A 13,244-nucleotide genomic window follows, 5' to 3' on the forward strand; every position below is an offset into this window, starting at 1 on the left:
CCCTACACACACACACACACACACACACACACTTAAAAGGGGGGGGCAGAGCTGGGATTCCCAGGAGAGATGGCATGACACAGACTGGGGACTCCACTGCCTTGGCTCCAATGGGGTCGTGATTCCTGGGACAACCCCGGTTGGTATTGAGACTAGAGTCTGTTCTGGCAACCAGTTAACCCTGGGAGTCTGAGGTTCCTTCAGCCAATAAATATTTCTTGTGTACCAGCTATGTGCTGTGACTGTCCTATTTGCCAGGAATAGAGCAATGGACAAAACAGACAGGTTCCTTGTTCTCTGGAGTTTATGTTGTCCTGGAGGCTGGGGGGAGGGAGGGGCAGTAGGCAGGGGAGGGCAGACCACAAACCACACGATGATGTAAACTCCACAAGAGGGCAGATGCTGGTAAGTGCTATGGAGAAAGGCAAGTTTGGGAAGATAGAAAAGCAAGGAATCTGAGGACTGAACCCTGAGGGGCTCTAATGTCCAGAGTCTGGGGAGATGAGAAGGAACCGCCAAAGGAGAGAAGATCGGGAGAGTGTGGGGTGCTAGAACCGAGGAGAAGGGAGTTGAGAAGGAGGAAAGAGCAGCCACGTCCGGTACTGGTTCCGTGAGCAAGATGAGTGCTCGGAACTTGGCCTTGGGTTTGCACTGAGGAGCTCATGGGTGACCTGCTAAAAGACGTGGTTGGAACAGTGGGTGCCGAGGTCTCATTGGCATGGGCCCCACGGAGAATGAAAGGGGGGGCTCGCAGCCATGGAAGAGACAAAGGAACAAAAAAGGGTGCAGTCGCTGGTGACGTATCTGATTGTTCCCCCCCTTTCCCTCCAGCCGATCAACCATCTTCGTGCGTCTCCACACCAACGGGAATCAGGAGCTCCAGTACCAGCCTGGGGACCACCTGGGCGTCTTCCCAGGCAACCGCGAGGACCTCGTGAACGCCCTGATCGAGCGGCTGGAGGACGCACCCCCGGTCAACCAGCTGGTGAAGGTGGAGCTGCTGGAGGAGCGGAACACGGCTTTGGGTAACTACGTGGCAGGGAGGGGGCCCCCCACCTGGCCCCTCTCCAGAGCCCTCCCCTTCTCCAGGGAGTCCCAGAGGCAGTGGGTGCCTGGGGAAGAGGAGACCCATCCTTCTTCCCAGTCACCAATCCGGGTGGGAGGGTGGGTCTCCATCACCTGCAGCTTATGAGACGGAAGACTCCTCCTTTCTCGTGGCCGAACCACCTTGGCCCAAATGACTGAGCCAATGTCGGTGATGCTAGGACATCCATAGCTTCTCCTTGGGGGAAGGGGCTTCTGCCTGCCTTGATCACCCCGCCTCACTGCCCACCAAGTAAACAGCAGCTGACGTGTACCCCTCCCTCCTCTTAAAATCAAGAGGCGCCACATGCAGCTCGATGGCGGACTCAAGGTCAAACCATCATTAGATCAGGTTCCAGTCTGTTTCAGTGACCACCCTTGACCTTCCCGTTGAAGAACTTTTAAGGGCAAATGGGTCTCAGGGCTTCATTTCAGGAGGCACAGGTGAGCTCAGGGCTCAGATACCAGGAATCATGGTGACCCTACCTGACAGACAGCCCGGGATATGGTGACATATCACCTTTACAAAGGAGCTAGAGTGTACGCTCAGAGCAGAATGTGAAAATAGCACGTGGTCAAAGCCCGACTGGAAGTCCTTCAGGAAATACCACTTTGGAGAGACAACACTTTATCTTAATAAATCCAACCCAGCCAGTTCTTCATGTTGGAGCAGCACTTTTTACGTTGGGTTGAGTCCCTGGTAAAGTAGACGCTGTGTTTAGGGCTATATCCGATGGAAAATTACACAGAAGCAGTACAGCATAGTGGTTAGAACGAGGTCTGGGGCAGACCTCCCTGATTTCACACTTAGGAGCTGTGTGACCTTGGGCAAATTCCTTGACCTCTCTGTGCTTCCCTTTTTCTCAGTTGCAAAATGGGAATAATAATAGCACCCACCACCTAGGGTTGTCGTGAGGACTAAGTGAGTTAATAATATAAAGTGTTGAGAATAGCACTTGGCGTATAGAAAGTGCTAGCAAAGTGTTAGGCATGTTTGTCATTTTAAACGCTGGAATCCCATTAGAGGTTTGAGAGGCCAACACCATAAGAGGGTAGACAAAGCCAAAATAGACTCCTAGCTTGTGCTCAGTGGGGGGCTCACTGCACAGAATGCCAGAGGACGGACTGCCTCATGCTATTTTAATATTACTTTTTCATTTTTGAACTAATTTGCTCAATGGATTTTGGATATGCTCCTTGCACACATGAGGTGATCACATGGTCCCCAGAACCCTGGGTCTAGACGTGGGACATGGAAGGTGGCAAGCCAAGGGATTGCTTGGCTCACCCGGCCCCGTCCTCTGCCCCAGGAGCAAATCTGGCCTTCCTGACTTGGACCCAAGCCCTTGGAGCTCAGGCTCGCCTTCCCCCACCCACCCCTCACCTCCATTGTACCTCCATAGGAGTTATCAGTAACTGGACAGATGAGCACCGCCTCCCGCCCTGCACCATCTTCCAGGCCTTCAAGTATTACCTGGACATCACCACGCCGCCAACGCCACTGCAGCTGCAGCAGTTTGCCTCCCTGGCCACCAGCGAGAAAGAGAAGCAGCGTCTGCTGGTCCTCAGCAGGGTGGGTCCCTGGCCTCCTACAATCCGAAGGGCATCTTTTACCTCCTAGTCAGTGGAGAGTTATAGAGCTCTTACAACAGTTGTCCAGCAGGTGGCAGTGTGGAGCAAGGGTTGCAGATTTTTAGTTTGCGGATGGTCGCCATATTGGCTAGTCCATTTTGGCTTGTCCTCACCATCCCCCCTCATTCTAACAAAGGTCCGACAGAACGAGGGTAGCCAGAGTTCTCTGGCCTAGTAGAAATTGGTGTTCGAACTCTTGTCCCTCCTCCCTTTGGAGTCCTTGAGCTTCCTTTAGCTCCATCTGAGCCCATGCTTAGAAGGAAAAGAAATAGAGAAGGATCCCACAGTGCCCTGTTTTAGAGAGAGGTCTATCCCAACACAGAGGAGCTATTGGTAGGACTTGCAAGATAGAGGAGGCCTTCTGATGGTAAAATGCATCAAACATTTCTACCATCCTTGCTTTGCAACCTAGGTAGGACTCACTTGCCCCAAGCTGCTGCAAAATCTTGCCCAGTAAGAGTCCTACCCAGGAGGACCACCCAGACTTCTCCCAGTGGGGGCTCCTCCCCACTAAGCAAGCCTCCAGCAAAGGATGGCTTAGCTTTCTTCTGCTGTCTAGGAGAGGGACGAATGATGGGCAGACAGGAAGAGGCTAATTCAAAGAATGTATATTACAGCTGGCCCTTGAGCAACATGGGGGTTGGGGTGCTGACCCCCTGTGCAGTAGAAAATCCACATATAACTTTTGACTCCCCAAAAACTTAACCATTAAGTTAGCCTACTGTTGACCAGAAGCCTTACCGATAACAGTTGATGAACACATATTTTGTATGTTTTATGTATTATACACTGTATTCTTTCCATGAAGTAGCTAGAGAAAAGAAAATGTTAAGAAAATCATAAGGAAGAGAAAATTCATTTACAGTCCTCTATTACATTGATCGAAAACAATTTGAATATAAGTGAACCTGCACAGTTCAAACCCATGTTGTTTGAGGATCGGCTATATTTAGAAATGAGAAAACAAACATGAAGAGGAACACTTAGAAAGTTGTAAGTGGTTAATTCTGGGAGTCGTAAACAGATTGGAGAAGTGGAGCATTAATTTTCATCATAAACTTTGCAGAATTGTTTAACTTTGTACACAGTGTATATGTATAACTTTAAATTTTTAATTAATGGTGTGGGGGGGGGCTACTATGAAGAGGGACCAGAGATTGCACTGTTTGCACAGGACGATTTCAAGTAGAATTTGATAAACTGTACATATTAGCCCGTTTCTTCCAAAGAGCACAAACTCCAATGTGGGATTAAATGAGCGAGGATTTTTATTAAGGGAAACAACTGTGTGAGGGAAAAATGGGCAAGAGTGAGATAAGATTGGGAGGACCATCAGCCATCCAACAAGTCTGACTCCAAGGGAAGGAAGTGTGAATGGAAGCATCTGGAACGACAACCACAGCCTTAGGAAGGACCAACATGGGTGATCTGTGTCTGTTTCCCATCGATGGCCATTTCAGGGAGCAGTTCCTGAAGCTCTTGGCTAATTGCACCCCTGCAGCTCGAGGTCAGTGAGGCTGGAGGTCTGCAAGGCACATTCTCAAGGATACCATGCCCTATCAATAAAGCAAGATGATCTCTAGGGCCACGGAGGAAAGCTTTGTTATATGGTGCACTTACGCTTTACTCCTCAAAATCTGAGCCTCCTGTAAGCAATCAGGGACTGCTGGGAGCAGCTTCTGAGATGTAAGAAAACAAAACTCCAGAGCCCCAGAGAGTTCCTCTGTTCCCTGGTAACAGGTGGGCTTTGCTGTCCACAAGCCCCTGCATGTGGTCCTCCACACCCTAATCTGTTCCTCGGGGGTTGTCATTCACCCTCTTGAACTTGACCTGTGCTCTCTGCTGATGCATCTCCAGCCCTGCAAACTCACAGGTCACAGGTCTGCATTCCATACCAGCAAATCATGACTCCCTCCACGGTGCTTCTCTGTTGACCTTTACATATGGCAGGACGTATTATGGTTAGGAACCCAAATTCTGGGGCCACACTGCCTAAAGCAGGGGTCAGCAACCTTTGTCCATAAAGAGCCTGGTAGTAAATATTTTAGGCTCACGGCCCATGAGATCTGCATCACAACCATTAAACTCCACCATTATAGCCCAACAGCATGGACAGTACTAAGTGAGTCGATGTGGTGGGGTTCCAATCAAATCTTATTTGTGGGCACAGAAATTCGAATTTCATATCACATTCTTGTGTCATGAAATAGTATGCTTCTTTTGATCCTCCCCCCCCCCAACAATTTAAACATGTAAAAACATCTCTTAGCTCATGACTCCTACAAACAGGTAGTAAGCCACATTGACCTTTTGGGCAGAAGTTTGCCACCCCCTGACCTAGATTCAAAACCCAGAATCACTGCCTCCAAGCCAAAGAGCCTCTGTATTTGTCAGTTTCCCCTGCTATAAAATAGGGACAACAGTCATACTTATTTCATGACGTCATTGTAAGAGTTAAGACCTGGCACGGAGTAATTACTGTGTGAGTGTTAGGTATCCTTATCAGTCCTGACCTTCTTCCTGGACGTTCTGATGCCCTCATTGGAAATGTGTACCAAGAACGGGGTACAAGATCTGCATCCCTCTCCTTGGCACAGGGTTTGCAGGAGTACGAGGAATGGAAATGGGGCAAGAACCCCACCATCGTGGAGGTGCTGGAGGAGTTCCCGTCCATCCAGATGCCCTCCACCCTGCTCCTGACCCAGCTGTCCCTGCTGCAGCCCCGCTACTATTCCATCAGCTCCTCCCCAGACATGTACCCTGACGAGGTGCACCTCACCGTGGCCATCGTCTCCTACCGCACCCGAGGTAGGCAGAGGCACCGGGAGAGCCTCGGGGTCTGCATTTTGCCCCAGGGGCCTCTGCAGGCCTGCCAAATCCCAAATTCCCGGGAGGAGACCCACCCCAAGGCCAGGAACTGGTGGAAGCAGCGGGGCAGGCAAACTGTCCCCTTAGGCAGAGCCAAACCGGTGCAGAACCAGGAAGGAGGGAAGATGTGCACTTGAAAGCTTCCTCTACTCCCAAAACTCGAGAGCCTTTTTACTGCCTTCAGCCCCTCATCCCTCCCCCTCCCACGAAGGCAGCGATTGGATCAAGCCACCCCCACCTATCCCTTGGAGCGGGGGAGCCCTCTGGTGCATGAAGTCTCCTGGTTGTAGGTCAGTCAGATACCCTAGTGTTTGTCTCCCGTATTTTCCCTCCTTGATAAAGAAATTAAAATGCAAGGTGCCTGAGAGACCTCCGAGACCAGGATCCTAAAAAGCAACCCAGAGTGCATTGACTGAGATCTTTTCAGTAGGCAGGGTCTGAATCTGACCGACCCTTACCCATGGGAACCCTGGGCAGTTTCACAGCCAGGAGCTCACCCCAACTATACCATTCCCTCTTCCCCTTCAGAGGAAGGGATCCAGACAGGGAATTCCAAGGCAGAAACTTGGCATGGGGCTGTGAGCTTCTGCTCTAGAGGGAGCAGGGAGGCCAGTGATGGGGAACCCTGGGGGCAGTAGGCGCGCCAGACCACCTTGGTTATTCTGCCAGATGGAGAAGGACCAATTCACCACGGTGTGTGCTCCTCCTGGCTCAACCGGATACAGGCTGACGAAGTGGTCCCGTGTTTCGTGAGAGGGTAAGTAGCAAATGAAGAGAAATGAGCAGTTGTCCCAAACCTGCATACTCATGCCCTGAGTTGGGCTGAGTGGACCAGCCTCCAGGGTTCTGGAGAAATGGCTGAGTCAGACAGAATCGAGATCAACCCCGTATCACTCCAAGCTGTTAAGTAAATGGGACCATGGGACGGGCAACCCAGCAGCCCAGCCGCTAAGCAGGCTCCGCCCCCCCATCAAAGTCAGGTCAATGCAATGAATATTTATCAAGTGCATGTACTGTACGAGATACTGGGGCTACAGTAGACAACCCAGCAAATGCAGATTCAGCTTTCCTGAAATCTGCAGACTGGGGGAAATTCTCTCCGCTGTTACCAGGCTATCTGTTCCCACTGTCTCGGAGATGGGGGAGGTCCAAACCCTCCTCCCATCAATCAGATCTGTTCCTCCCAAACCCCCAGTTGTTTGGGGGTTTTTTTTAGTATTTTATTTATTTATTTGAGACAGAGTATGAGCAGGGGGAGGGGCAGAGGAAGAGGGAGAAGCAGACTCCCCACTGAGCAGACAGCCTGATGTGGGGCTCGATCCCATAACACCAGGATCACGCCCTGAGCTGAAGTCAGACGCTTAACCGACTGAGCCACTCAGGTGCCCCCCAAACTCCATTTTAAAGGACCTTTCTGCCTACGATTAACAGTACTGTATCATGCACTTAAAATTTTTGTTAAGAGGGTAGATTTCATGGAAGTGGTCTTACCACCATCAGATGAAAAATACAACTGAAACATTTTTCACAGTGAGGGCTATACCTGAGCTCTTAAGCCCAGTGGAGGTTCCTGCTTCGTCAGCCAATGACTTCTGTACCTGGGAAGGTGCAGAAATCCTGACCAGTGATTTTTCTCAGCTGTTGAGAGTGGAGAGTTCATAGAAAGGTCCACCTACTGCAAGCATCGGAATCCCCGGTGGTGCTTCAAAAATACAGTACCCTGAGCCCAGCCTTGCTGCAGTGCCCAAGAATCTGTACTTTCAACACCACCCGGTGATTCTCTGTACACTGAAGTCTGTTCCCTGATTTTAGGAGATCTCACTGGCGGCTAAGTCCGTGGTTCTCAGCAGGGGGTGATTTTCCCTTTCAGGGCACACGTGGCAAAGGCTGCCCAGAGTTTGGTTTGCCACAGCTGGAGGGTGCTCCTGGCATCTAGGAGGTAGAGACCAGGGTGCTGCTGAATATCGTACAATGCACAGGACTACCCCCACCCCCACCCCCACCCCGCCGTGGCCGAGAAGTATGCAGCCCCAAATGTCAGTAGTGCTGAGATCGCGAAAGCATGAGTTAAAATGATCCCACTGCCCGTTGTGGCTTAGCTCAGCAATGAGGAAAACTGGGAATTGGAGTGGTAGCCAGACCCTGAGGTGCTCCTGTTTTGGGATGTCCCCAAATCTATAGGACTTCCCACTCCAATAAGGGGCACCTGACCCTAGCTGGAGAGTGCAATCCCTCTGTATCACCAAGAAGGCCACCTGGTCTACCCAAGGCCCAGCCACCCTTGATCCAATTTGAGCACAGCAAGCCTTCTGATTCTCTCTCTCTTGTCCAGAGCACCCAGCTTCCACCTGCCCCGAAATCCCCAAGTGCCCTGCATCCTCATTGGCCCAGGCACTGGCATTGCCCCTTTCCGAAGCTTCTGGCAGCAGCGGCAATTTGATATCCAACACAAAGGTGGGTCACAATTCAGCAGCCAGGTGATGTCCACCCCACCTGGACCTGGGCGGACCCGCCTGTGTCTCAGCCGCCCAGAGGAATGTCGGAGTTATCTCTCCACCGCGTCATTGCCTGGGGGAGGGCAGGGAGATCCTAGTACTGACCTGACCCATGGATGAGGTTCATGGTTATACTTCAAAGGACCTATCCCAACAAATCTGGCACACAACTTGTCCTAGGGTCTGAAATTCCATCCCCAGAAGACATTTCTTTGTTAAGGTAGGACCCATCTGAAACTTCAAGCAGCCTTAAGAGAGTAAACATTAAGCCTTATCCAAATATGTACGTTTATGGGATTGTCCCAAAGGCTGTTATTCAAGAGCAGACTTTGCTGTGTGAGACACACAACAGATCAGCCTCGGGAGGAGAGGAAGAAACCCATAGTTGCGGCATGCATTAATCAGGGATTTGTTGAGCATCTCATAAATGCCAGGCACTGTTGTAGGTGCCAAGGGACAGCCTTGAACAAGATAGAGAAACAGCTTAAAAAAAAAAAAAAGCCACCCCCTTGGACCAGTCATTCCGGTGGAGTAGCTCACGTTGATAAAGAATTCACTGTGTATTCACTGGGCTCTAATGTGTGACGTCTCGAAGTAACCCTAGGAGGTACATGTTACTAGTACTTCCATTTTTGTACCTGTGGAAATGGACACGCAGTAAGTTAAATTGCTCATCATCGCACAGAGCTGGGATTCGAACCCAGGTACTGCGGCTGCACAGACAGGGCTCTCAGCACGACCCAGTAGCGGGGGCTGCTAAGTAGCCAGGGGGCAGAAGGAAGGACTGAGACCCTGAACACACTTCACCGACTTCCCTCAGTATGTGCAGGTGCGTGTGTATACATGGGTGTACGTGTGTGCCAGTACATACACCCCACCTGTGCCAGTGTTCGTGTGCCTCTATCCATGTGGCACGCACAAAGGTTCCCAGCACCCCTCCCCTGACACCACCAGCCTCCCCCCCAAATCGGGCATCAGAGCTGTGAGTGACGTGAGATCTTCCTGGTCCCCCAGGGATGAGCCCCTGCCCCATGGTCCTGGTGTTCGGGTGCCGGCAATCCAAGATAGACCACATCTACAGGGAGGAGACGCTCCAGGCCAAGAACAAGGGGGTCTTCAGAGAACTGTACACGGCCTACTCCCGGGAGCCAGACAAACCAAAGGTAACCCCGGCCCGTGCACAGGCCCCGCACCCCAGCCCAAACACACACACACATGCTCGTACACACATGCGCACCCCAAACCCCAGACACCCCCTCACCTATTCGGAATTCTCCTCCGGGACATTGCTCTGTACTGCAGGAAGCAGGAGCATAAAAATATGGGTTTAAAACATTCAACGGCCCATATCATAGGATGCCACTTATGTGAAATATCCAGAACAGCCAGATCCGTAGAGACAGCAGATCTGAGGTTACCAGGGGCTGTGGCGACAGGGGAATGGGGAGTGACTGCTCGTGGGTACAGAATTTCCTTTTAGGGTGATGAATAAGTTCTAGAACCAGATAGAGTGACGGTTGCACAAGATAGCGGTGCACGAAATGCCCCCGAATTGTTCACTTTTAAATGGTTAAATGGTACATGAAATGTTTTGTGTATTTTACCAAAATAAAAATATTTTGAAAAAATGAATTAAAAAAACAAAACAAAACACGTAACAGTCCACAAGAGGCGCTACAGGTCAGCGTGGATGCAGGCCGCAGGACTGGCGCGCGCTCCTACTGGATCTTGGGGAGATCCAGGGGGTCCTAGGAAAGGGGCTGGGACAGCTGGGGTGGGGTGGACACTCGGAGGGTGGGCAGTGGCTGTTTGATAGCTGGTGCGGAAGTACATCGATGTTTTTACAAGCGGGACAGCCGTGCCAAGACGAACCATCTGCGTGTCCGCCTCACCCCTGGGCAGTTTCCTAGACAGGTGAAAGGCATCCCAAACAAAGAAGGCAAATCCCCTGGAGGCTGTATTGGCCACCCCTGTGCCCACCCCACTTTCTCTTGGCCCACCTTCTACTCCAGCTCTTCCTGCAGCAGCTGGCTTTGTGCAGACGTAAGCTGACAGCCCCTCGCCTCTCCCATCTCTTGCTGTCTGCCCTGGGGCTTCTCTGGCTCCCCAGCATAGGACGAACCCCGCACCTAGCAGAGTACAGGTGTTAACTCCCCGTGGGGGACCGCTGGCCATTGGGCAGGGAGCAGGTAGATGGTGACCCCCTCTGCTCCTCCAGGTTATGGCTCTGGGGCGTGTTCCGCATGACCCTCTCCAGGGTCCTCAGCACAGCTGAGCTCCAACCCAAGGAGCAGCTCATTCACATACCCTCGGATCGGCCTTCCCTCTCTACTCACTCCTCCCGCTCCCCTGGGTGGCCTGTGTCAGGCTCTGCTCTCCTGGGGGGGTCGTGTGCTGCTGCCCAGGACCCAGCACCTTCTCACGGGTCTTCCTGCTCCCTGCAGAAGTACGTGCAGGACGTCCTGCAGGAGCAGCTGGCAGAACCGGTGTACCGAGCCCTGAAGGAGCAAGGGGGCCACATCTATGTCTGCGGGGACGTCACCATGGCCGCCGATGTCCTCAAAGCCATCCAGCGCATCATGACCCAGCAGGGGAAACTCTCAGCAGAGGATGCGGGCGTGTTCATCAGCAGGCTGAGGGTGAGTGACAGATCCCTTTTCCAGCATCCACTTCCTGTCTCCTCTTGCTCACCCCACCGGTCTCAGTGATTACAGGAGCCAGGATGACATCCCCGCCTGCTCCCATTTTCCCATTTATGGCTCGGGGTAGAGGATATCCATGGTCTCAAACTATAGTTGAGACAGAAGGAGGAGAACTGAGTGCTGGGTGTGCAGGTGCATGTATTAAACATAGGTGGGGGCTGTGGTGGGTGGAAATAACAAGCGGGTGGACCACTGGGTAGCTGGATAGAAACCATCCTAAACCGATTCTTCCTGCCCCCAGAACCAAGCTGCAGCACTGTCCTGTGCAGTTGTGCAGGTTGAGCACTGTACAAAAAGGTTTGTCCAAGGAGTGCCAGTTCAGATGTGAACTGAAATGTTCTTTGCCACCTGGGCTGCTGAGACCCCACACCCTGGAGGGCACAGGGTCTTGTGAAGCACAGTCTGAGAGGCCAGAGGTCCTCTAAGAGACACTGGGTTACATCCTGTTTGTTTAGGACCCATCTTTTTTAGGGACATTCCATTCCAGGGTGTCAGCATGTCTGCCCCTCTCCTGCCTTTGGCTGGCATTTGAGGGCTGTTCCTGTTCCCCAGGATGACAACCGGTACCATGAGGATATTTTCGGGGTCACCCTGCGAACATATGAAGTGACCAACCGCCTTAGATCTGAATCCATTGCCTTCATTGAGGAGAGCAAAAAAGACACCGACGAGTAAGCTGGCTCCATCCCAGGGGCAAGGGGTGGGCAGAACCCTCTCTTCCCAGTCCTGATTGGGGGGGGGGGGTGTCTGGCTTCATTTGCCTTGGCTCTCCCACAGTGGAGAAGGGGTTGCAAATGCAAATTCCCAGGCCGCCCCAGACCTGCTGACACTGAAACTCTGGAGTGAGAACTGGGGTTTATGTTTTTAAGGAGCCCTCCAGGGAATTCTGAGGCCCCTCCAAGTGTGGGAACCCCGGCTTCGTCTGCCCAGGGCGCCCCCGAGTGGAATGATGGCTCCAGCCTCTGGGAAGGTGTATTCCCAGCCACTGCTCCCAGCATTTAGACCACCTCCCAACCCCCTAAACTGCCCAAGGCATTCTCATCCACGCAGATCCCAATTGGTATTATTTTGACAACCTTCCTAGTCCTCTAGAAATTGCTGGAAACAGTCTGAGGCACCACAAAACTGGATTGAATCTCACTAGTTAAACCTCTTCTTAATGCTGGGAACTCTCAACCACGATGGTAATGCCGCTCACGCCATGCCCGCCACAGAGTGCCTCCAAACCACCACCGTGGGCCCCTTAAGTTAGGTAGGAATTGGGTGGTCTCATTTTCAGTAGCATAGGGAAGACACCCCATTTCTTAAACAGCCTCATTTTTTCCCCGTACATACAAAACTTATTTGGTGTCCGGTAGGCTCACGTTACCGCCTTTAAGATTCCAACTCCTTCGGCTGTCACAAAGCCCCTTCCGTGGTCCCCGTTCCTGGCCTGTTGTGTTGGTGAGCACGCACTCATTCATCCCTTCGTTAGGTCATCCCATCTTTCAAGACGAGCCCCAGCTAGGGGTCAGGTGCTGTCCAAGGCGGAGAGCCTGCAGAGAGAGGGTCAGTGAGGCCCCTGTGCCCAGAGCTCAGTGGCTTCTCTGCCGCTCCGTAAGGAAACAGCACAGCTTTGCCTCCGTGGCACTAACTCCCTCCCCCCCCCGTGTCTTCCCACAGGGTTTTCAGCTCCTAACTGGATCCTCTTGCCCAGACGGATGGCAGGGGGGCCGTCCCATGCGCCCCGGCGGGGCGGCTGCAGGTTTTATAANCGTGGACACTGCTGAACCTTCCCTCCGGGACCCCGCGTGGCCCCCGCTGTCCCTCTCGTCCTGTCGCTGTGGTTTTTCCTCTTCTGGGTCCTCGCCCCTCGGTGGTTTCCTTGGCCCTCTTGGGTTTTCTCCTTGAGTTGCCCTGCTGCGATGCCTTTATAATCCACAGTGGCTCTCACAAAACTGTTTCCCCTCTGTCTCTTCCCGACAAGGGCAGGTCACCGGTGCATGACGTCACTGGAACGTGGCCGTTGCTCTGGGGTTCCCCCGGAGAGGCTGCAGGGACCGATCAGGAGAGTCTCTGAGCCAGTGTCTCTGCTGCTGAAGCCCCCCTTCTCCTTTTTTATGATGACGTCCTGGTCGTGTGTGGGGGTGTGTGTGTGTGTACGCATGTGACAGGCCTGGGTCTCCGTCTGTCCTCTTGCCTGTGCAAGCGTGTGGCCTGTAGACTCTCCGTGCTAAGAACTGTCCCCTGGTTCGTCACACGTCCATAATTTCTATCTGTGCTCGTGTCCCTGAAACACTTGGAGTCACCCTCGTTGTCCTGCTTACAAAGGGCAGGGAGAAGCAAGTGTGATGATTAAGGGGGGAGGCTCCATCGAAAAGGGGCTCACAGAATTGGTCGCATTTAGATTCTGGTATCAGCGGAGCCCCCCCAGGAAACGAACCCATCTCGTGTGCATTAAGCACACCTCCCCAACCCTACGTCC

At 52.5% G+C, this 13,244-nt stretch overlaps 1 protein-coding gene across 1 annotated transcript in view; it reads left to right on the forward strand.

Annotated features, from left to right (window-relative positions):
* The window catches only part of NOS1 (nitric oxide synthase 1), a 78,020-nt gene extending 66,565 nt beyond the window's left edge, over positions 1 to 11,455 (forward strand). The window contains exons 21-28 of the mRNA XM_040619415.1: positions 832 to 1,025; positions 2,487 to 2,656; positions 5,313 to 5,523; positions 6,253 to 6,340; positions 7,916 to 8,037; positions 9,093 to 9,241; positions 10,523 to 10,717; positions 11,333 to 11,455. Coding sequence (XP_040475349.1) covers positions 832 to 1,025; positions 2,487 to 2,656; positions 5,313 to 5,523; positions 6,253 to 6,340; positions 7,916 to 8,037; positions 9,093 to 9,241; positions 10,523 to 10,717; positions 11,333 to 11,455 — 1,252 coding nt within the window. The remainder of the gene's footprint in view (positions 1 to 831; positions 1,026 to 2,486; positions 2,657 to 5,312; positions 5,524 to 6,252; positions 6,341 to 7,915; positions 8,038 to 9,092; positions 9,242 to 10,522; positions 10,718 to 11,332) is intronic.
* Positions 11,456 to 13,244: the final 1,789 nt, after the last annotated feature.

This window comes from Ursus maritimus, unplaced genomic scaffold, assembly GCF_017311325.1.
Source record: "Ursus maritimus isolate PB19 unplaced genomic scaffold, ASM1731132v1 scaffold_33, whole genome shotgun sequence".
NCBI lineage: Eukaryota > Metazoa > Chordata > Mammalia > Carnivora > Ursidae > Ursus > Ursus maritimus.